At 31.7% G+C, this 23,709-nt stretch overlaps 1 protein-coding gene across 1 annotated transcript in view; it reads left to right on the top strand.

Moving 5' to 3' along the window:
- Positions 1-23,709, top strand: part of LOC143240406 (kinesin-like protein KIF3B) — a 43,604-nt gene that overhangs the window by 10,485 nt on the left and 9,410 nt on the right. Inside the window, 14 exon segments of the mRNA XM_076482796.1 lie at positions 539-663; positions 4,071-4,195; positions 5,692-5,775; positions 6,190-6,269; positions 6,544-6,613; positions 9,058-9,150; positions 9,586-9,718; positions 10,547-10,634; positions 13,417-13,512; positions 14,220-14,430; positions 16,816-16,908; positions 19,375-19,479; positions 22,962-23,081; positions 23,421-23,539. Coding sequence (XP_076338911.1) covers positions 539-663; positions 4,071-4,195; positions 5,692-5,775; positions 6,190-6,269; positions 6,544-6,613; positions 9,058-9,150; positions 9,586-9,718; positions 10,547-10,634; positions 13,417-13,512; positions 14,220-14,430; positions 16,816-16,908; positions 19,375-19,479; positions 22,962-23,081; positions 23,421-23,539 — 1,542 coding nt within the window.

Here is a 23,709-nt window from a genome sequence, read left to right as displayed (position 1 = left end):
ATATTTTAAGTATAGTAAATAAGAAAGTTCTTTTTTATTTTTCTTCAAAACTTAACTACTTTAGGATTTCATTCAATAAAAGTTGCAGTTTTAATATGTACATATTTTTATAGCTATATATGGAAATATTTCATTATCATTTTCTGTGACTGAATTTTTAAAATTCCAATAAGATGTATGAATATGATTCTTACAACATCTAATCACTGATATGATATGGTTTGAAAATATTCAACTATATAATGCAGAGAAAGTATTTATGGTGAAGTTTGAAGCTAGTTTTCAGATAACCAAATAAATTAATTAGTAAATAGTAGTTTTTCCTAACACACCAGCCAACAGTATTGTCAAATCATGTAGAAAGTGAAATGTTACAAGTCTTGTCCAATCAAAATTGTATCAACTGAGACTCTAATCAAGTTGTTGCCACTCAAGGCAAGTTATACTGATGTGTAAAAGTGTGTTGTTTATTGAAAACAGTTGCCATAATTATATTATTAAACATTGGAAATATGGACCTTGTGTGATGTATTTGCAGCTCTAAACAGTTGGACTTGTATGATGAAACCTTTCGCCCTTTGATCGACTCGGTTTTAAAGGGTTTTAATGGAACGATATTTGCGTATGGACAAACAGGAACTGGAAAAACTTACACAATGGAAGGTGAGGTTTGTTAGTCCTAATTCTAATCTTCTAGGCTTGGCATGGCCAGGTGGTTAGAGTGCTCAACTCATAATCTGAAGACTGCAGGTTTGAATCCCCATTCAGCTGTGAGAGTGTTATTATGTGATGGTCAATCCAACTATTCATTGGTAAAAAAAGTAGTCCAAGAGTTGACAGTGGGTGTTTGTGACTAGCTGCCTTTTCTTTAGTTTTACAATGCTAAATTAGAGACAGCTAGTGCAGATAGCCCTCGTGTAGCTTTGCTTGGAATTCAAAAACAAACAATCCTAATCCTCTGGGACACATGATAAATATTCAGCTGTCTAAATCCTTAGTTTTGTTTAACTTGGAGAAAAAATTTTAAAAGATGTGAAAAATAAAAGAATAATTTTTTCTTAATTTGAATCAAATTTACTAAAATAATTTTTTTTAATTATTATAATTTCAAGGTAAATTCTTGTAATTGCTGTAGAGAATTTTTGAGGAAGTGAAAATTGAGAAGAGTCAGGATTTAAGCATCCACTAATTAGCTGAATGGTTTAACCAACTTAGCTACTGTTTCTTGAATGCTGCATGTCTTGGTTATGTTTCACAATCTGCAAAGTTAAAGCTAAACAGCAGACCAACTACTTGATGGTTATATTACTGATTTCTTGTCCACCAAAGGTAAAATTGAAATATAACCTGTGGTGTAATCATTAAATAACTCTGCACAACAATTTTTTTGAAAAGTTTTGCTTCCTGAAAAGTTTTTGTTGATTATGACAGGTACCTGGTGGGTATGCTGAAATATAGTTTTGGTTTTGCTTTATCACGAAGGAACTCTGAGAAATAGACAGTTAACTGTTTATCGGCAATAACGTATTTAATTGCGTTCCTGTTTCTAATACGCTTTAAGTTCAATATAATTAAAAGTCTTTTGCTCCTGATTTTCGTCTGTATTCAATGTCCGGTGCATCACGTTGCAGTGTCCAACAGTAGTCAGCAAGTATTGACGGATTCCAGTTGCCCTGATATCATTTTTCCATTGTAGCAATGTCCTGGTGAAATCTTTCACCGTGTTCATCACTGACAGCACTGAGATTTGTGGGGAAGAAGTCCAGGTGTGAGTGGAGGAAATGAATTTTGAGGGACATGTTGCACTTCATTGTTTTGTATATTTTGAGAAGTTTGTCTACCAGCCGAATGTAATGTGTGGCTCTGTAATTGTCAAGAAAATTGTCAACAATGTCTTTGAAGGCTTTCCAGGCAATCTTTTCTGGCCTAACTAACAGATCTTTGAACTGCTTGTCACTCATAACATGTCTGATCTGAGGGCCAACAAAAATGCTCTCTTTGATCTTGGCCTCAGTTATTTTTGGGAACATCTGTCTTAAATAACAAAAACCTTGGCCTTCTTTGTTCATTGCTTTCACAAAATTCTTCACAAGTCCCAATTTTATGTAAAGAGGAGGCAAAGAAATCTTTGCTTGACCGACAAGAGGTTCATATGCCACATTTTTACTGTCCTGGAACTAACTTTTTACGGAGTGGCCAGCTCTGTCTAGAATAATGTGACTCTTTGGCACGACTTTCCCATTCACAGAGGAAACAGTAGTACTTTGTATAGCTGAGCTGCAGTCCCAGTAACAGAGCAACAACTTTCAGATCTCCACAGATATTCCAGTTGTACTTGCTGTATTGGATGTTCTTCAGCAACATTTCCTTGTTCTCGTAGGTTTTTTTCGTGTGTGCTGCATAGCCAACAGGTATTGAAGGGTGAACATTGTCATTGTGTAACAGAACAGCTCTGAAGCTTAACATTGATGAATCAATAAAGAGATGCCACTCTAGTGGGTCATGGTCACAACCCAAAGCAGAGAACAATCCTTCGATGTCAACACAGAAACAGACTGTTAACTTGTGCAAAGAATTTGGTTTTATCATCTTGGTGGCTTTGAAAAACAGAAATTTTTGCACCTGGTGACAGCAAACACCATTCCTGTTGTCTTGAACCCAGCAATTTGGCTTTTGCTTTTGACAGGCCCAAATCTCTGACCAGATCGTTTAATTCTGACTGTGTTATGAGATGTGGATCACTTGAGGAGCACGGCTCAAAATCTGGATCAATGTTACTGCCAGTTCCCTGCATTGCAGTTTCTTCATCTGGTTCGTCTAAGGTCCATTCCTCTGGTGGTTTCAGAATTGGAAGACTGTTGTCATGTGGCACGGGTCTTATTGCTGAAGGGCAGATTAGGGTATTCAATTGACTTCTTGTTTTTGGCAGAGAAACCAGACACATTAATCAAACAGGAGTAACAGTTCGTCACATGGTCTTTCTGTTCTCACCATATCATAGGGTCAGCAAACGGCATTGTCTTTCGAGTGCCTCTGAGCTAAGCTCTCAGACAGACAGCACATGTTGCACAACAAATGTGAGGCACCCATTTCTGGTCTTTATCACCAATTTTACAGTCGAAGTACAGATGATATGCTTTCTTCACAAGAGCAATCATAGAGCGTCTCTGACGAACAAGTGTATACTCGCCATAAATATAGCTGAATGTACTGCGGCTGTTACGACATTGACAAGACATATTGACCGACACCAATTGTTCTGTAAAACGTCTATAACATCTAACTTACTTGTTACAATGCAACTGAGGCAATGCTATATTCTGAAACAATACGTTCACACTATAAGGTCTATGTTAATCCAATGAGCAGCATCTGTGTTTGCAAGCCACTTTTATAGCCTGCTGAGACATCAGCAGCCAAAAATCTATAAGGAATACCCAACAGTGTTCATGTTGTGCAGTGTATAATCGTCCACTCTATAACACTGAATAATAAATTAGATATAATGTCTTAATATTATACACCCACCTAAATTAACTTAGGTCATTGTATGATGAGTTGAAAATACTCATACACCTCATAAATAAGATTTATAGTGTTCTAGATGTTACATGGTTGACTGTTTAGCAGTCGTACCTGATCTAAAGTTCACTTCAGTTCAATTATAACTTAACAGAATGCTGTCCCACTTTTCAAATTTCTGTAAGATTTTTTTTTAAAGGTATTTGGTTTATTTTGTTAATGTAAGCACAAGATTTTTCAACTTTGGAATGTTGAAGGTCTAATGAAAGCATAGAACAAATCCCTGAATCTTGTTGGTTCTATTAAACAGTTTTAATTAAGCAAACAATTAGACCATTTGTTTTATTATTCAAAGAAAAAGATTATTTTATATTGAACATGTTTTTATGGTATGAAAAACAATTTACTTAAAAAAAAAAAAAAAAAAATAGAAGAAACTTTTAGTTCTGTAATTCTTCGAAAAATAGCAAAATGTAGTAACATTACATTGAGGTCTTCAGACCAGTGATTTATGTATTTATATCTGTATGTGTTATCTTATTCAACAGGTATTCGGAGTGATCCAGAGAAAAAAGGAGTTATTCCTAACTCCTTTGATCACATTTATAGTCATATAGCTCGATCTGAAAACCAGGAATATCTAGTCAGAGCTTCTTACCTAGAAATTTATCAAGTAGGAGTTGCTATCAATAAATCATTAGTTTGTTTGTTTAATAACTTTCTATAATTTCTTTTGATGTGAAGTAAACTTTGTTAAACAACTTGATATTCATGTACAGGTAATCTTGTTTTTTAAACCCATGATATTTTTCATGATGTCCGAATAATGATCACACTACATTATTAAATTTCTGTTCTATTTATAAAAGGTGGGTAATGACATGGTTTGGATGAGTTTTTAGCCAAAAAGACATTAATATTATCAGATGCTGTGACCATTCAATGGGTGAAGAAGGATGTTTTTTGCCTGATGCATTTGTCAAATTAATTATAGTGTGAAAGTCTTCCTCTGCTTAAAGGTTTCCATTTATTACTTTGCTGTTATCTACTATAACTTTAAAATATTGTAGATGTGATAATTAGACAATTTTAAATATTATTAAGAACTTAGAACTTCTTCAGTAGATGTTTGTTTATTATTATAGGATTAATAATTCTTTGAAAAACATTTACAGTTATGTTAGGACAAACTTGACTTGTTTTATTAGGGTTTTTGATAACACACTTTAATCACAGGAGGTATAAGACTGATATAAATGTGAATTACTTCTAAGCATTTGTTTTATGTTATCTTCTCTGTGGAACTTGCAAAACTTCACGAGTAGTCTTAGAAGCTTGTCAATAACTGAAACATTGTTCATAAGTATTGTAAAATGTAAACTAAACAGTAAGTTTTATAACTTATTAAAACATCCTCTTGTTAAATACCCAGAAAATTTGTAGCTGAACACGTTTACAATTAAGAAACTGTTTTAGTCTGTATCAGAAGCCAAAAAATAAAAAGTGCAATTAGAGTTGGACAATTATGTGATAACAGGTAATTGAAACATGGTGGTGATGTTCATAAAATATCAATTTTTAAGTGACATGTTTGTACTGTTTTTGTTTCAATTTACTTTGGTGACATTTGTTACTGTTGTTGTAAGTTTAGATAATAAAACTGGAGTGAACAAGAAGGTTGCTGCATAGTCATTTTGTGTTATATATGGGTTTCATGAAATACTTTAATTGACCACGTGGGCCTTTAACTTATAACAAAGTGAACTAAATTGTAAAGTAAGTCAGACATGGCTGAAACTGTGAATCTGAGGATGTATAATTCATGACATTTTGCTGAAAAAATATGCTTTCCATCTTGGGCTATAGATGTACCATAAAAGTAATAGTCAACTATTAAATCAGACAAGAATAGCCTAAGGTTGGTGATTGATGCTGTTGACTAGTATGCTGACTTCTCTAGTCTGCCTGTACAGAATTATGGATGGTTATGTACTATAGTTCTTGAATGTGAAATTTTGAATAAAAAAACCAAAAATTTAGAGCATCAACAACAGAGGGAGCAAAATATGAAGTAAATAACTAGGTGTTTTGTTTTGTTTTCTGAAATAAAACTAATTAAAAATAAACCAAACTAACTGCTTTGATGTATTGAAATGTAATGAATTGCAGGAAGAAATTCGAGATCTTTTAGCAAAGGACCAAAGCAAGAGGTTAGAACTAAAGGAAAGACCAGATATTGGAGTTTATGTGAAAGTGAGTGCTAACTGACCTGTTTTAGACATTCTAAAGTTACATTGTAGATGTTTAAATTTTATTTTTCTCAAGGGAATCCCACCTGAAATTTGAACTTCAACATTTGTGTATTTAATCAAAAATCAAAGTATTTCACTAAAAATGATTTTTTTTTCTTACTAAATGTTCAAAAAGAAAACTTACAGTAGTGAATAGAGCATTATATTTTTTTACCAATTTAATTATTTCAAGTGTTTGTAAACCCAAGACTTTTATTCACTAGTACTGGAAGTCATGCTGCTAATGTTACAATGTTAATTGTTTGTTGTTTTTTTAATTTTTTGATGAAAGATCATAATTTTAACAATGTGCAGAAAGTTGTATTTAGATTTATGTACTTCAGATTATTGTAATTATTTTTGTTTTCTTTCAAAGGATTTATCATCATTTGTTTGTAAGAGTATAAAGGAGATAGAACATGTCATGACAGTAGGCAATCAAAACAGATCAGTAGGGTAAGTGATACAACTTAGTTTTACTAGAATAAAAAAATTGGATATTGTTTCAAGTAAACCAGGCTAGTAGAATGAATAAATGATATCTACTGAATTGCTTGTTCATAAATATCAAAAGATAGTATTTTTTAAATTTATATAATAACTAAAATTAGATGTTCGATACAGTTAGTTAACTGACACATTTGGTTTTATTGTTTCTAATGTTTTCACCTAATATAAGTCATAGGATAAAATATATATATTTATAGATACAATTTTTTTTTTTTTTCAGAGCAACCAACATGAACTTACATAGTTCTCGTTCACATGCAATTTTTATCATTACAATAGAACATAGTCAGGTATGTAGCAACTGGTTGCCATTTATTGTTATTGATTTGTAGTTAGTTTCATTTTAAATAATTTATTGCTGACCATCATACAAGTGAGAACACATTAATCAACAGAAACTGCTTATTCATATCTTAAACTGAGAAGAAAAATCAACTTAAGTAGAGGAAATACCATTCATAAATTGGTTATCAGTACCTCAGAAAAATATGTATTATACATTATTAATAATCTTTCTAAGTATTGCAATCTTTGAGTATTCATGTCTGTCTGGATTTCACCTTATGTGTACAGGCTCATGCATTATATATGATAGTATATGTATTATAACTATGAATCTTTATGGAATTTGGCAAGATTTTAATAAATATTACAAGTATTTTGAGATAAAATATCAAAATTTTCAATTAAGTATATTCAAAAGAATTGTCCATAAACATATAAACTTCTGCTGAAAGTTCGAAGTGATTTTTTTTTGTTAAGATTGAAAATTCTTTTCTTCCACTGAAACTTTTCACATTTCATTTGCATAACCTCTAAAATCTCCTAAGTAAATATTAATTATTTTTATTCCATTAAACTTTATATTTTATCTGTTATTTTCTGAACCCTATCTCTGTACAGACTTGGTCGATTTGGCAGGTGTCATAACCACCATTAAAAAATATATATATATATTTATATAAGTTACCCTTTGTTTTTTCCTCGAATGACTGCAAACTGTAACATAAAACTACAGTTTTTTATCCTAAGTAGCTTAAACCTTGTAACAGTATACTTTTCATTACACTTGATTTTATTATTGTTTTATTGTCCTTTGAACTTTGTGTGGCTAATAAACCTGCTACTCAAGCTGTAAATTGCTTGGTGAATGCATAGTTCACGTTACCATATTGGATAATGTAATGCATAAGCTTTTCCTAGTACTTCATGAAGAATTTTTATTTTTCATTATTTTATATAACCTTATCTTAAGCTAATAAGTTGATACTTACTAAAATGTTACTTCTATAACATTTAAAAAAGAACATACATGAATAATAAGAAATGTAGAACTTACCTTTGACCTCTTGATTTTTGTTGATGAAATTTAAATTACTTTTTTTATAATGACTGTACTTCTACATTAAATACTTTTTATTCACTTAAATAACGCACCTGAGAACACCGTAAAATAATACACACACAGGCAAACAATGTTGTATAAGTATCACAATTTTACTTGCTTTCTAACTAAGGCATGAAAGTCTTAAAATATTTTCCTAAGCTTTTTGATTTGAATATTGTGAGAGATACTTTTGAACTGCATATGAAATAGACAGTACTGTATACTGAAAACAGTGTAATACAATATGCCATTTGACATATCAAAATTTTATTTTTGTTTGTTATTCATAATCTAGCAGTGCTCCAAAAAAGAGATGTAAAGGCATAATTTGCAACCAAAAATCAGCAAATTTATAGCCTTAAGAATATTGAGATGTTTTACTGCTGTGAAAAAACAATTATGGCTCCTGCCCCTTTAATGGTAGCACAGTAGCTCTCTGGAGTTCAGCACTAGACTTGAACAGTTCACACAGTACAGCTACAAAAATAAGTGTTCTCAAACTGTGAGAAGTTTTTATTGATGCACTCCTAATTGGTCCAATTTTATATAAAAAATAAATTGTTTTATTTATTATGATGATGTCTGGTAATTTGCTAAATTAATCCCATGTCAAATTTCATCTTTTGAATTAATAAAATAACTCATAATTAGTTAAATTACTATTTATTACAAAATGTTGCTGCTGTATTTTGCAAACAAACAAACAGAAAAAACACAACTCCTGGGAGTAATAACTCCTTACAGAAAAAAGTTATCTGGAACACTGATATAGTATAAAACATCGGAGAGAACTGTTAGCAATTTCTGAAAGAGAAATTGTGACAGGTGAGCATGGCAAGTGGGTTTGAGTTTCTAGTTTATGGCTACATAAACAAATAGGATTGAAAATAAATTATACTTTGTACTAGTAATATCTACATTATAATGAGTAATTTATATTCAGTTTCATCCGTCATAGAGGAGTGGTAAATAAATTAGAGAAGGAAGACGAACCTAATGAACAAATGTCGTGATTATTATACTAGGAAAGGTTGAGAGTTTTTGAAAATATTTACTTATAGAATTAAGAACTTAAGACTTGCATAATATTAAAATATGGTTTATCAATTATGTCTTGGTGCCGTGTTTATTTGTATACATTAATAATAAAGTATTATGTTATTGATAAATACTTAGTTCTGTTAACTTGGACACCTTTCATGGATTTTTTCAAATCTTTGTTCATTTTTTTGTTAAATAACTACACTTCTAATACCATGTGAAAGTTACATTTGGAAGTTTAGACAGTTTCTTGCCATTGAAAATATGCCAGTCAGTTATATTTAAATGTTTTTTATCTTTGTGCAGCTGGGACCAGATGATAAAAATCATATACGGGTTGGAAAGTTAAATCTTGTAGACCTTGCAGGCAGTGAGAGACAGGCTAAAACAGGTGCCATGGTATGTCACTTCATTCTGACCAGTTGTGTTTTACTTAGATGTTGAGTTAACAAAATGACTTCTTGTGTGACATCTTTGAATGATTTGTGTTTAAAGAGTTAATTAAAAAACAGACAAGCTAATAAAAATAAAGCTTTCATTTTTGTATGTAGAAGAAAGCTGAGCTCCTGTATAGTGTTCATTCAGTTGATTTTAAATCACTTGGTCTGGGATGCTTTGTATAAGTAGATGTGTATTAATTATAACAGCTTCTTAATGAGCGACAAGAAGTTAAGTTTACAAATATATTTAGGAAATTGCGTCTTTCTTTTAATAATGATTTTTTGTATCATTGCTTGGAATTTTCTAAAAACGAAAAACAATCAAACTTATAAAAGATAGCTGGTAAACCATTTTGTTTGACTGCAGACTTCTTAGATGTTTTATGGTTTTTAGGGTGAAAGGCAGAAGGAAGCAATCAAAATTAACTTGTCACTCTCAGCCTTGGGAAATGTGATTTCTGCCCTAGTGGATGGTAAGAGCTCTCATATACCGTACAGGGATTCCAAGCTCACGAGGTTACTTCAAGGTATGTATTCTTGTGTGTAATGCAGTGAATTTCTGTCTGAATGTTGTCCAAGTTTATTGGTACAGAACGATGATATTGGGGAAGTAATCAGTTGAAAAATTTTTGTAATAATTGCAGAGTGATGTTCTTTCCCTGTTTTTGTCATGGGAGTTTATTTATCTGTGCAAATGCTGTGTGGAGTAACAAAGAACCTGGAATGCTCAGAGAATCTTTCTTTGTTTTTGTTGTACAAGTTTATTTGTTTATCTGTGCATACACTATATAGGGTAATAAAGAACCTGGAATTTTTCAGGGAAATTGTTTTCCAGCTCTGTGCACATAAACCATGCTGCTTAGCTATGTCAGTTAATAGCATATTTCAGTATAACCTCAGTTAATCATTCTATGCAATTTCATATTCTGATGATTACTTTAACAGATGACATTAAGTACATTTTAATACATACAATGTTCATCTACAAAGAACTTTTGTTTAGTATGAAGTTATTTTTAGATGTTATAAGACCCCTTACAACCAGATTACAAACTAAAGTGATGATAATATGGAATAACTGTGAGAAATGGCTAGAATTAAAGTTTGTTGTGTGTGCAGGTCTAGGTGTTGTTGTTGTTGTTTTTTAAATAGGTTAATCATTTGTTTGCTGAGTTTTTGAATTGTATTAGAATATCATTACAACATGTCATTTGAAGTATTTTAATGACAGTGAGAGGTACTAGATCTAACAGAGGTTTATTCATAGAAACCTTTAAATAAATCTTAGTAATTATCTTTTCATTCAAATTGAACCAGTGTTTCTCAAATATGTACAGTTTTTTTGTTTTTTTAAGATTCACTTGGGGGTAATGCTAAAACAGTGATGGTAGCCAACATTGGCCCTGCCAGCTACAACTTTGACGAATCACTGACCACGTTGCGGTAACTATTTTAAAGCATGTTTATCAAATGTTTTACTGTGGCTAAAATTTTAGTCTGTTTCTGATAACAAAAAATACTATTTTTAGAAGAGCTTTTTTTTTCTTCTTCTTCCCCTTCTTTTTATAAATAAGACCTTACTTTTGAGTTTGTAAAAACTTTCAGGATAAGTTTGATAAAATTTATTTGTAATTTTTCTAAATGATTTTACTATAAGATTAAAAACTTTGAGAAGACAATGTAGCCCCTTTTTCTTTCCAAATAAGCCCTTAATTTTGTGAGATTGTTGAAACTTTTAGGAAAGGTTTAATAAAATTACATGTAGTCTTTCTAAATAATGTTACTGTAGCATTAAAAAGTGAAAGACAAAGAGAGAGAGAGAGAGAGAGTGAATGATTTACTTTTCATGGACAACACGTATGAGCATGCTTTTTTGAACTTTTTAGGAGCACAATTAGTGGAGAATTACACCATGTAACACAAATTTTGTTCCTGGATAGTGTGTGTTATTTCTCAATTGCTTATGTTGTAAAAGTACAGAAAATGGCCATTATATCTTCAAACTTTGCTTTTGTGATCTGGATAATGAAATTTAAAAATTAAACTATTTGTTATGTAAAAATGGGCATATTTGCACATTTTCATTTGCATAGGGTCTGAATAAAACAACATATGAATCAAGATTTACATGTATTTATATTAAAGTTGTACAAAAATGTTTAGAAGTGAGTAGTTTTTTGAGATTTGCGACTGTGATGTAAATCACTTTCATGTATCAGCCCCCAAATATAGTTAGTCTCCCATCATGTTTTAATTATACGCTCCTTGGTAGTGGCATTCAAAGTTGAATATGTCTTGGTGGAAGTGCTCGCCTTGCTCCTCTGAGTATGCTTCCATGTTCTCCTTTTGAATTTATCAAGATGAGTATCAAGGATATGGACTTTCAGGGACATCCTGCAGCCCATTTTACCATAGTTCTTCACCAGAGCCTCAACCAGTTCCACATAATTTTTGACCTTGTGATTGCCCAAGTAGCCCCGAACTACTGCGTCAAAGCTGCTCCAAGCTTTTTTTTTCCTTCCTACTGAGCTTCTTGGGGAATTCTGTGCACTCTTTTTATGTGTGGTCCAACGAAGACACCAGCTTTGACCTTTGCCTCAGATAGCTTATGGAAGAAGTTTTGAAGGTACTTGAAGGCTGTAGACTCCTTATCAAAGCTGTGACAAATTGTTTCATAAGACCCAATTTTATGTGCAGTGGTGAGAACAAGACCTTCTGGAGGTTTACTAATGGCTCATACTTGACAATGTGCCTCCCCACAGAGAACTCGGTCTGTTGTGGCCAGTGCTTTGTGTTGTAGTGCGCTATGGTGTCCCTGTTGTCCCAAAGGCAAAGATAACAGAAACTTGGTAAAGCCTCCTTGAAGTCCCATCAGGAATGCCACCATTTTGAAGTCTCCGATAATCTCCCAGCCATACTCATCATACTTCAAAGCTTCTAGCAAGGTCTTGACACTTGTATTCCTCTATGAGGTGCACCAAATGAGCTAGGGGATGAGACGGATACTTATTCCAGTTATGGAGCAGTACAGCTTTGAGGCTTCTAGATGAGCTATCAGTGATGAAGATGCACCACTCGTTTGGGTTACAGGCAATTCTAGTTACCTTGCACAGACCGGATACATTGTGGCAGAAGCAGAACCCATCTTGACAAGTGAAGTTCTACAACATTATAGAAAGTTCTTGAAAGCTTAAGAAAATTATGTATCAGCTACTCAGCACTGAATCTACCTGAAATGTTCTGGAAAATGGGTAAATTTGAAAATTTTATTACCAAGGTCACAAAAGCAAAGTTTGAAGAGAAAAGTAGGTCTTTTCCATTTACTTTAGGCATAAGCAATTGGTAAATAACACTTTCTGCCTATACATAGTGCTGTAATACAAGTCATGTTTAATATATTAATTGTTTGGCTCTTTCTTAACAAGTATTTTCAAGCTATCTCAATTCTTCAGAGATCTATGGGAGGCATGTTTTGTGTTGAAAGAAAACTATGTTATACATAAAATTGTTTTCAATAGTCCAACAGGTGATGATGTGTAGGCATTAAAATTTTTTTTAATACATTAATCAAAGTTTTCATTAATTTAAGGCTTCTTTTGGATTACACTCATTACCTTTTTGAACTGGTAAACTTTTTCCTGTCTTGGTCCATTTTTCTTCCTGTTTAGTCTCTAGCCATGTCTTATATTCTCCAAACATGTCTACAGATACAAGACTCTACTTGTAATTTTTACCTTTTGGATATGTCAGAAGACATCAGTTTTTATTCCTGCTTTGTTTTACCATATCCCTTTAAGCAGCTGACTAGTGGCTAATTCTCTCTCATTTTTAACATATTGTAGGTGGGCATGAAATATTCCTTCACAAAAGAAATTCTTATTGAACTTGAATACTTTTCTTTCTGCTGAGATAGGAAATTTTAAAATCTGATATCCATATTGGCTGCTTTGTTTCCAAGGATCCAGTTTAATTTACTAATATTTGCAGCTTAACTTACAAATGTGTTAAGTAAGCAGTTGAAAAATATAAGAAAATACAGGTGTCCTATGGTAATCAACAGCAGGGATATGGTTATATAGTTAATTTGAACAGTGGGATTTGTTACATAAATTTTATGCTCCTGATGAATATTAAACATTAAGTAAGCAAAATATTTTTTTGAAAGGTTCATGAACATTTCACTTATTCATAACTAGAACTGAATGGTTTAGGACCTTATGAACAGGTATGCTAACCGAGCGAAGAACATTAAGAATAAACCACGGGTTAATGAAGATCCCAAGGATGCCTTATTAAGAGAGTTCCAACAGGAAATTGCAAGGTGAGTTTTAGCTACACTTTTAAAAGGTTTATGTGATATTACTTGCATAATTCCAATTTTGAAACAGTAATTACACAATAAAGATTGGATATTCCCTCCCTTTAAAATTATTAAAATAAGTTTGTGTTTGTGTGTAATACAAATTGTATTTCAAATTGTATCGTATAGTTATAAAAAGGTATAATAGTTATCTACAAACATATTCAAAAAATTTTTGATCCAGTTATGTTTATATTTTTGCATCTTTTTTCATTACTGTGGGATATCAGGGTGGATGTAGTGATGTTTGTAAACTGTTTTAATACATCTGTACTGTAGAATATCAGGGTGATGTAGTGACAGTTGTAAATTGTTTTGTTACATCTGTACTGTAGGATATCAGGATGGATGTAGTGACAGTTGTAAATTGTTTTGTTACAACTGTGTTGTAGGATGTTAGGATGGATGTAGTGATGCTTGCTAGATAATTGCTTTCTGATATCAGCACTAGCAACTTCATTATTAGTGAAGCACAAAAAACTGGGATTCATTGATCTGTAATAGATCGTTAATGTATTAAAGTTGATGAGAGAAAGTCCACATTCAACCAAGAATTGGAAGTTTAGAAGTCTCTTGTGAAATAGTATTTTTTTCACTGAATCTTATACCAAGGTTGTTACTACTGTTAAAAGTAAAACTTTTTTTTTCCCTTCCTTTCTGTTCCTCAGATTGAAATCACAGTTGGCAACAAAATCAGTAAAGCGAAGAAAGAAGCGGAAGTTGAAGAGCAGTACAGAAAACAAACTTATTGACAATGAAGATGAGGATGGTGAAGGAGAAGATGAAGGTGAGTTGGATGAAGAATTCCTGAGAGAACAGGAAGCCAAACTTGAGGAAGAACGGGAAGCAATTATGAATGACCAGAATCTAATTGCAGAGGTAAGCCTGAAAGAGTGCATTTGCCAAAGAAAATTTAACTATCGTCCGTCAAGTTTTTTGTTTTTTTTAGCTTGTGATCTGCATGTAATGTGAGTTTCATATAATGTAATATTTTATAATGTTTACAGACATAAGCATGCGTCGCTTTTGAAATTTCTAATCTAATAAGTTTTTTTTGTGTTTTCTAGAAGGGGGTTAAGAAACCACTGTTTAAGACATTTAATTTAATGACAGTGACAGTGAGTGAATGAGTAAGGGGAAAAGTTATTAAAAAGGATAACCAACTTTAAAGAGCATGTATTGTTTTAGAAGATTAAGTGATAATTGTGTATTTATTAATGATGCCAGAAAAACACGTGGTTTTAATAACTCTTGATACAAAATGGTAAAAGCCTATAATCTAAGTGCTTTTAAAAGGTGGACCTTTCTTTTTCAGGGTCAAATTTGGAATTTCATATTTATAATAGGCATTTTGTCCCTAACTTTCTAAATTCAATAATTGTGGTAAGGTCTAGAAGTGACTATTATGGACACCATGAAGGTTTACAATGTGTTGAAACATAAATCATGTGTGAATTGAATGAAATTTTAGACTTTGGTGTTGATTAGAGATTTATAATTTAATTGGAAAATTGTTTTGATATAACATTCTGTGGCTATCATGAGAAAACCTTTTGTATGATGAGAAAAATACATTTTTCAATTTCAAAGTGTCATTACATGAATAATGTAAGTTCATTGAAGGCTTTTAATTAAAAAAACAAGAAGTTATGTACATAGAATTATTTCTGTTTGTATTCAACAATTAAGTTTCTTGGTATTTTGAATTTTTTTTTTAAATGTGTATGTTTAAATTTCTAATTCAAGAGATTCCATGTAATAAAAATTATAGATCACAATTAATCCTAGAAGAACTTCTGAATTCATGTGTGTTTTGAATTTTCAAAATTTTTACTGGGCTACTTAAATTGTTTAGAAATTGCGTACAAATTTCTAAAAAAAACCGTCTATTAATCACAATTACCAATCAGCAACTTTCAGGCATCAAGTGTATACTTGATGACATTTCAACAGCCTTTTCCCAAAAATATTTTTAATTTATATTTTTTCATTTCATAAGATAAAGAAAAATGAGAAAAAGAAGTTAGTTTTCATATTTGTACATCTACGAGAAGTCTCGTCTTTTATGATGCCACAACAGGTAGACCGTGGTGGGACGACAGTTAGTTTACAGACTTACAGTGCTAAAATGTGGAATTTGATTCCCTGTAGTGGAAATAGCAGATAACTCAGTGTGGCTTTCATCTAAAACAAACACCACATATTGTCTAAATAGTTATTAATGAAGCTTGGTTTTGAAACTATCCTGAGTCAACTGTTAAAAATAAATTGATTTCAGTCTATAGTGGTAATAAGATTCTTGTACCAGTAATTTGTGGTTTGTTGAACATATTAGATACTAAGAACTCATGTCAATATGAACTAATGATGCTGATGTAAAGTTTACATCATTTAAAAACAAACTACAAATGCAGGATATATTTGTTTAAATTTGGTTTAATTTTTGTTGTTGTTACTCATTGTGTTTTGATGTTAATTTGTATCTTTTTGAAACCAACACAAATATTCTATGACAAGACATTTCATGAGGCTTAACTGGTATGGTTAAGCAATGCCAAAAAATTTGGATAACCCTAAATTCCTTTTTATTGATTTAGCCTATTGCATTCATATAACACATACAAATAAAAAAAACTTGCATACCTCTTTTTGTTAGATGCAAATTGTTATTGACTAAGAATGTTGTTGGCAAAAATCGTGATACTCTGAGCTTGACAAAAGTAAGGAGGACTCCATTTTGAAAAGTGAGATTCCAGCTCACCCATAAATTTTTTCAGTTTTTTTTTAATTTCTTATTTTTAATGATTAATAGCCATAAATGGTTGCCTCAGTCAACAAAATAAGTATTCAAATAAGTATACTGATGAAAAGTGACATGCCATTTAAAATGGAAGTTTCTGATCAATAAGATTGAAATTTAATGATTAAATAAAGGGTTATTTATGTCTTTTACAAAAAAAAAATAAATAAAAAAATGGAATTTTTGTAACCTAGATAGAAATGCAATATGACATAATATTTAGAAAGTTTGTTCTAAGTTTCATATAATTTTGTTAAATATTCCCAGTGTGAGAAGTAAGACAAGTAATCACTCTCTTCTGGCCCAGAAAGATTTAATGAAATTGTAAATAGAAACTTTTTAGTTCCACGTTTGACTTCAGTTTGGTGTTTAAGCAAGTAGGTGGAGATTTGTAAGCAAAGTTCTTTAAATATTTGGCTGCTAATCAATTGCAGAAGTGAAGTCTTGGTTTTGTCTTTTGATAGGAAAAGGAGAAGCTTCTAAGTGAGACACATAAGAAACAAGAGCAACTTAAGAAAGAGCAGGAGGCAAGGGACAAGATGATTAGTAAAATCAAGGTATGATTTGTTAAGTATTCAGTTGGGTGATTTCATGGACATTTATCATGCACTGTTGTAGTTATTTGTAACTGAAAAAATACATGAATAACAAAGAGAAAAATATTTTATGGTAATCAGAGTTGTTAGCGTATATAAAGTTTTGTTTAAACAAAATATATTCCTCTTTACCACTCCAGAGAAAGAAGTTTAATACTTAACACAACCTATAGAGATTATTAGAATGTGTGATTATAACATCAAATAAAAATTAAACTATGTAGTATGAAAATAAAAGTAACCTATTAATTAATAAATCCAGGTAACAAAAAGTTCATAGTATCACAAATCAATTAATACATAAACACAAAAACCTCATTCCTTAATGAGTAGAATATGTTAAGTCTTCAGTTGAGTTTTTCTCACTGTAAACAATATTTTCAGCTGTTCCTTATATCCTACAGTACTTACATCGCCTACAGTAATCATCATTGCAAATAAACATATTTAAAGGAGATAAACTATCAACTCATAACAATTAGTTTAGGTTTGCATTAACCCTTTAATAGGTAAGACCATTTTGTAGGTGTTCTTAATGCAGAAACATTTGCATATCTGTGTGAAATGTATGAAATAAATGTTATATGTAACCTTCATCTAAATAGAATGATTAGTAAAAGGTTACAAGCTTTCTGTGTCCAGCCAACTTGTATGTCACTAAAAACTTGTGTATATATAAATATGTATTTATATACACTGCTGGCCAAAATCTTAAAGCCAATGAACATGAAGAAAAACATATGCATTTTGCGTTGTTACACTCAATTACTTACTTGAGTGGAGCTTCAAAAGATGAAAATAAGAAAAGGGAAAATAAAAAACTTTTTTAGCATTTAATAGGGAAAATTTGAACACTATGAAATTAGCCTAAATACGAGCTGGTCAAAAGTTTAAGACCACACCAAAAAGAAGTCCTAAACAGGATAAGAAATGCCCAACCAGAGGTCTCAGTAGTGAGTTTCACAGCTGTCATTGCAAATAACTGCAAACATTCACTTTTGCATGGTTGATATAAGCGTTTGCAGAAGGCTGGCTGGAATGTCATTCCATGTGGTGAAGATGGCTTCATGAAGATCATGCATTCTTTGGAACTGACATCCATTTCTATGGACTTCCCTTGCCATTCACCCCCAAACATTTTCAGTGGGGTTTAGTTCAAGTGAACATGCTGGATGGTCCAAAAGAATCATGTTATTCGCCATGAAAAAGTCCTTTGTCCTGCAGGCGTTGTGGATTGCAGCGTTGTCCTGCTGAAAAATCCAATCATTTCCACACAAGTGAGGGCCTTCAATCAATAAGGATGCTCTCTCCAACATCACAGTGTAGCCAGCTTTTGTTTGATGCCCCTGTATAACCTGAAGCTCCATTGTTCCATGGAAGGAGAAAGCACCCCAGATCATGATGGAACTTCCTCCACTTTGTCGTGTAGAAAATGTCTCTGGTGGGATATCCTTATCATGCTAGTAACATTGGAACCCATCTGGACCATCCAGGTTAAATTTTTTCTCATCAGAGAACAAAACCTTCTTCCACTTTTCTACATCCCATGTTTAGTGTTTCTCAGCAAAGTTAAACTGAGCTATTTTGTGGTGTGAAGGAGGCATGGCCTTTGAAGACGTTTACAGTTTTTTAAACCCTTTCTCTCATAGATGCCATCTTATTGTTCTTGAACTGCATTCTGCATCCATAAGGACCTTAATCTGGTACGACGATCAGCTGGTGTCTTGCCGGACAACCCGTCGAATCATCCTGCTCCATGTCGGCAAAATTTTCTTGGGCCAACCACTTGAAATTCTCGTTCCGTATTCCTCAGGGTCTTTTAAGAAATTTGCACCAGCAGTTTTACTATGCTCAATCTCACTAGCGATAGCACGTTGAGAGAGACCTTGCTTTTGCAGCTCGACAATTCTGGCACATTCAAACTCTCAACTTTTTAGCCTTTGCCATGTTTTTACCCAATATAACGCAGGAGATGTCAGTGGGAGATCTTGACAGAGCTACTGCTTGAACACAAATGACTAAATTTCATTACATGTTTACCAATTAGTATGGTCTTAAAAACGTTTGACCAGCTAGTATTTAGGCTAATTTCATAGTATTCACATTTTCCCTATTAAATGCTAAAAAAGTTTATTTTTATTTTCCCTGTTCTTATTTTCATCTTTCGAAGCTCTACTTAAATAAGTGGTTGAGTCTAACAATGCAAAATACATATTTTTTTCTTTATGTTCATTGGTCTTAAGATTTTGGCCAGCAGTGTATGTATGTTCTTAAATACATGTTCTATCCTCAATATGAAAAGATATAATTAGCAATTATGTCAACTGTGACAGTTTAAACCTTTAGTAGGATGTTTAAGTTGTATTTTATTGTAAGTGTATTTGACAGAGTTATTATGTTACCATACATTTTTGTGTTTTGTTTTAGGCAATGCAAAGTAAACTTCTTAGTGGAGGGAAAAATATCATTGATCATACTAATGAACAACAGAGGGCGCTTGAACAAAGAAAACAGGAAATTACTGAACAAAAGGTATTAGTGTCAAGTTTTGTTGAATGCAAGCTAGTTTCAACATTGTTTGCTGATAACAGATGAATCATCAGTTTTGAATAACGTCATATTTGTCAGTCTAAGAACTTTAGTTGAAAATAGTTCAGGTAAGATAATGTGAGGTAAAAATTAACTAGAGAAAAAGCTTATTATAGAACAAAAGTTCATGGTGCACTGAATGTAATTCTCTTTCATCTGCAGTTAAAAGCTACTGTACAAGTTTTAGTACTAAACATTCTCTTTTCAATTGCTTTATATAGTGAAATTTTCTGCATTGTACATTACAAAAGTAAATTGGCAATTTCCTGAAATAAAATATTATTAATTTTTAGTTTGAAGGCTTTTGGTTTTTTCTAATTTAGCAAAAAGTGTTTCATCTGATGGGTGAGGTATAAGTCTTGTACTTAAATCTTACTGTTTGATCAAACAAGATTACTTCAAGAATTGGTGGTGGGTTTTGTTGATTAACTGCCTTCCATCTTGGGTATCCATTTCAAAATTAGGAAGGATTTTTATGCACAAATCACTTGTAACATTGTGTGAAAATTCTTCAACAAATGAATAATCGAGATACCTTTGTCTCAAAATAAAATGTGTATTTTGACTAAACTTATGTTTTGGGAAGAATTTGTCATCTAGGATTTTATGATTTTTTAAAATTTCCTCTTAACTCATTCCATGCAAAGTGAGTCAGTTTGAACCACTTTAGAAGTGTCAGTGTATATGTGCTATGACACTGATTTTACTGTGTATTTATACAAAATTTGGCCAACTTTTAGTGAACAGTATACTTCTGTTATATAAACGTTTTTTTAGATAAAAGTATTTCTACTAAACATTTCTCTGTGAATTAACAAAATCAGTTAAGTATAAAGTGATGTTCATGTTAAGATTGAAAGTACTTTTCTTTATCTAAAAATCTCAAGTATTATTTGTGTAATCTTTAAAATTTCCTGAATACATTTCATACCTAATTAGGTTAGTTTGATCATCCCCGTCGCACCAAACATGCTCGCCCTTACAGCCATGGGGGTGTCATAATGTGATGGTCAATCCCACTATTCATCAGTAAAAGAGTAGCCCAAGAGTTGGCAGTAGGTGGTGATGATTAGTTGCCTTCTCTCTAGTCTTACACTGCTAAATTAGGGATGCCTAGCACAAATAGTCCATATGTAGCTTTGCACAAAATTCAAAGCAAACCGAACCAGTTTGATCAACTTTTTAAGCACTAGGAAAAATTTAAATAAATTTGAATTTCTTTTTTAACTTCATTTTTTTAGAATGACTTCAAATTGTAATATGAATATAAGTTTGTTTATTATAAGAAGCTTTAAACTTGTAAGAGTGCACATCTATGTATGTTTATGGTTATATTGTTCTTTGAACCACATCCAACTAATATTCCCACAAAAAATTTGGAAATCATCTGACAAATCTGGTGTCCACATTACACTATCAAATTACTTAATTGAAACATTGTAAACATTTTTTTTTATAATTATTCTGTATTTTGTGTATTCTAACCTATAAAGTTTCTAATTTTTACACTTCAGTTACTTTTACAGTAATAAGTAAAGCATACAAGAAATATTGTACTTATCTGGGTCTTTTGTTTGCTATTCACTGTTGATGGTTCTTAACCTTATATTTTGTTTTTTATATTAATGGTACTACTGCACTAAATAATTTTCATTTAATTAAATAATGCATCAGATAACACAGAATGATAACACACAAAAAGCAGACAATGTCTGTTAACTATAACAAGTTTTCTGTTTAACTATGTGACAACAGTCATTAAAAATTCAACTAAGCTCATTGACGTGTTTCCTGTTGGAATAAAGTTTGAAGTGGAAGCTAAATAGATAATTCTCTGTACAGAAATGAATGTAATGTATTATGTCATTTGATAGATTAAAACTTTGGTTTTCCATTGGTTATAAACAATATTGTATTACAGGCTAGGAAATTCATCATTTTTAGGGGAAGGCCATTTTCTCTCATTTTTTAAGGTCACTAAGGCTGTAAAAAAAATTTACTGGAGAGCACTATGACCACAGTACACATTAATGTTGACAGAATAGAAATTATTTTATTAAATATGACATTAATATTTTTTCACTGGGGGTTTGGGAAGCTGGCCTATCCTTCCAGATTGTTTCTCATGTAAGTATTAATTTTAAACAGTGAAACCTATGAAGTAACAATATATTAGCTTTGAAATTTAAAATAAATGTATTTTTGAACTGCTCTCTTGTAACAGGAACATCAACAACACTTGACTTGAAATAACAAACAATACTATTACTAAGATTTATTTATGTAATTTATAGTGTAGATTAGTGTTGATAAACAGTAAAGTAGGCCTACACTACAGTACAGCACATGAATCACGAGTTGTCGCATGTTGCATGGCACAACTTGCTACTTGTAATTCAATAATGCAGTAATCCTAAGCCTTTGGTGTGATTACATATAATATTTATGGACATATCTTATTTCTGTTCATTTTTTTAAAAAGTCTGTATATTCTACATTTGTTGAGGAAAAAACTTTCAATTAGTGACACATGGCTGCCACAAAAAATGTTTTATGGCATTCTCCCTCTTAACTTATTCCTGTTTTGGTATGTTTAATGCAAGGAACATTTGCAAGTTGAAATCTTTTGCACTTGGATTCTGTAGTTCAGTAAAACTTTATTTATTTATTACCATGTTGTCCAAAGGATAATTCACATAGCTTTCAAATATGCATTTTAGAACACAAAAAGTATATTGGGTATTAGAATGGTGTTCCCAAAACTATTATTTTTAGATACCTATGTAAGATGTAAGTAAGATTAAAGAAAAAAAAATTTTGTTGCAGATGCTGTGAGAAAATATCTATGGTTACAAAAACCAATGATTTCTGCTATCCAACTGTTTATCTCTAGTCTTAAGTGATTCATTTAGAGAATAAATTTCTCTTTGAATAAGTTATTTTAACAAAGATATAAGATAACCAAGAAAAAGTTTAGGTTTGGTGTTGTAGTTTGTTTTTTTGATTGACTGCAGATGGTATTAATATAGAAATGAAGAAATAAGTGTATAAAATGGAAAATGCATGGTGAAACTATACCATGCGACAAGTAACATGTTAGTTGAGAATTTTTCAAATACTTTGTTTTGAAATTAATAAATATATATTTCCATATATCTTATCAAAGAAAAATAATTGCTGTTGATGTATTTCTGTATACAGTTTATTATAAGTGTATATTTATGGCCTGTTCTTTATGTTAGGCTTAGTAAGACTAAATAATAAATCTATTCATAATTTAACTGAAAAATGACTTTTTCTAATTCAAAACTATTTTCTGTCATTTATTTGTCTTGTGTTATTTGACTCATGATACCTCATGACTGAATGATAAAAGCTGTGTGACACTGGTAGAAAGTAAAAAGTGTTTACTTTGTCACGTGCAGAAACGAGAGAGAGAGATGTTACAAAAGCTAGAAACTCAAGAAGAAACTACCCTGGAGATTCGAGAAACGTATTCTTCCCTACAGCAGGAAGTTGAAGTGAAGACGAAAAAACTTAAAAAAGTTAGTTTTTGTAATAACAAAATTAAAATTGTGCAGTCAAGTATATCTGTAGCACCCAATTGTAATCTGGCTTACTTCTTGCTATGTCTGCCAGTCAGAGATGTTTGGTATTATACTTCTTGTGTATGTTACACCTTAGATTAAGGATTTGTATTACTTTCAAGTTCTTTTATTTAACATGTTTTGATGCTTGTAAAAGCTTTTGCGTACTTAACAACTCAAACTTTTGCTGTAGAGAAAATTTGAGTTTATGTAAGTTGAAAACATTGTTATGGGAAAAATAATTCATGTGTAAAACCTGATTCCAGTAAAACAGTATTCAAAATGAACCATTTCCAGCTTTTTTCGAAGCTGCAAGCCGTCAAGGGAGAAATTCAGGACCTCCAAGAAGAGCATTCCAACAAAAGACGAGAATTGGAGCAGACTCAGAATGAACTGACCAAGGAACTGAAACTCAAGTATTTATTTTTGTGAAAAAATCTTAAAATATGTATTTCGAGGTTTCTTTTGTAAAGCTATCCCAAGTCAACCTGTTTATCTATTTATTATCATTGTTTTTGTTGAACAAAGCTGCTTATTTTTAACTGGCTACAAGGTTTATTAGTAAAATAAATCTATGTATTTAAGT

The sequence above is a fragment of the Tachypleus tridentatus genome, chromosome 13 (assembly GCF_004210375.1).
Source record: "Tachypleus tridentatus isolate NWPU-2018 chromosome 13, ASM421037v1, whole genome shotgun sequence".
In the NCBI taxonomy this organism is placed as follows: Eukaryota; Metazoa; Arthropoda; class Merostomata; order Xiphosura; family Limulidae; genus Tachypleus; species Tachypleus tridentatus.
The sequence above is the reverse complement of the archived record's forward strand: the minus strand, read 5'-3'. Positions and strand labels throughout refer to the sequence as shown.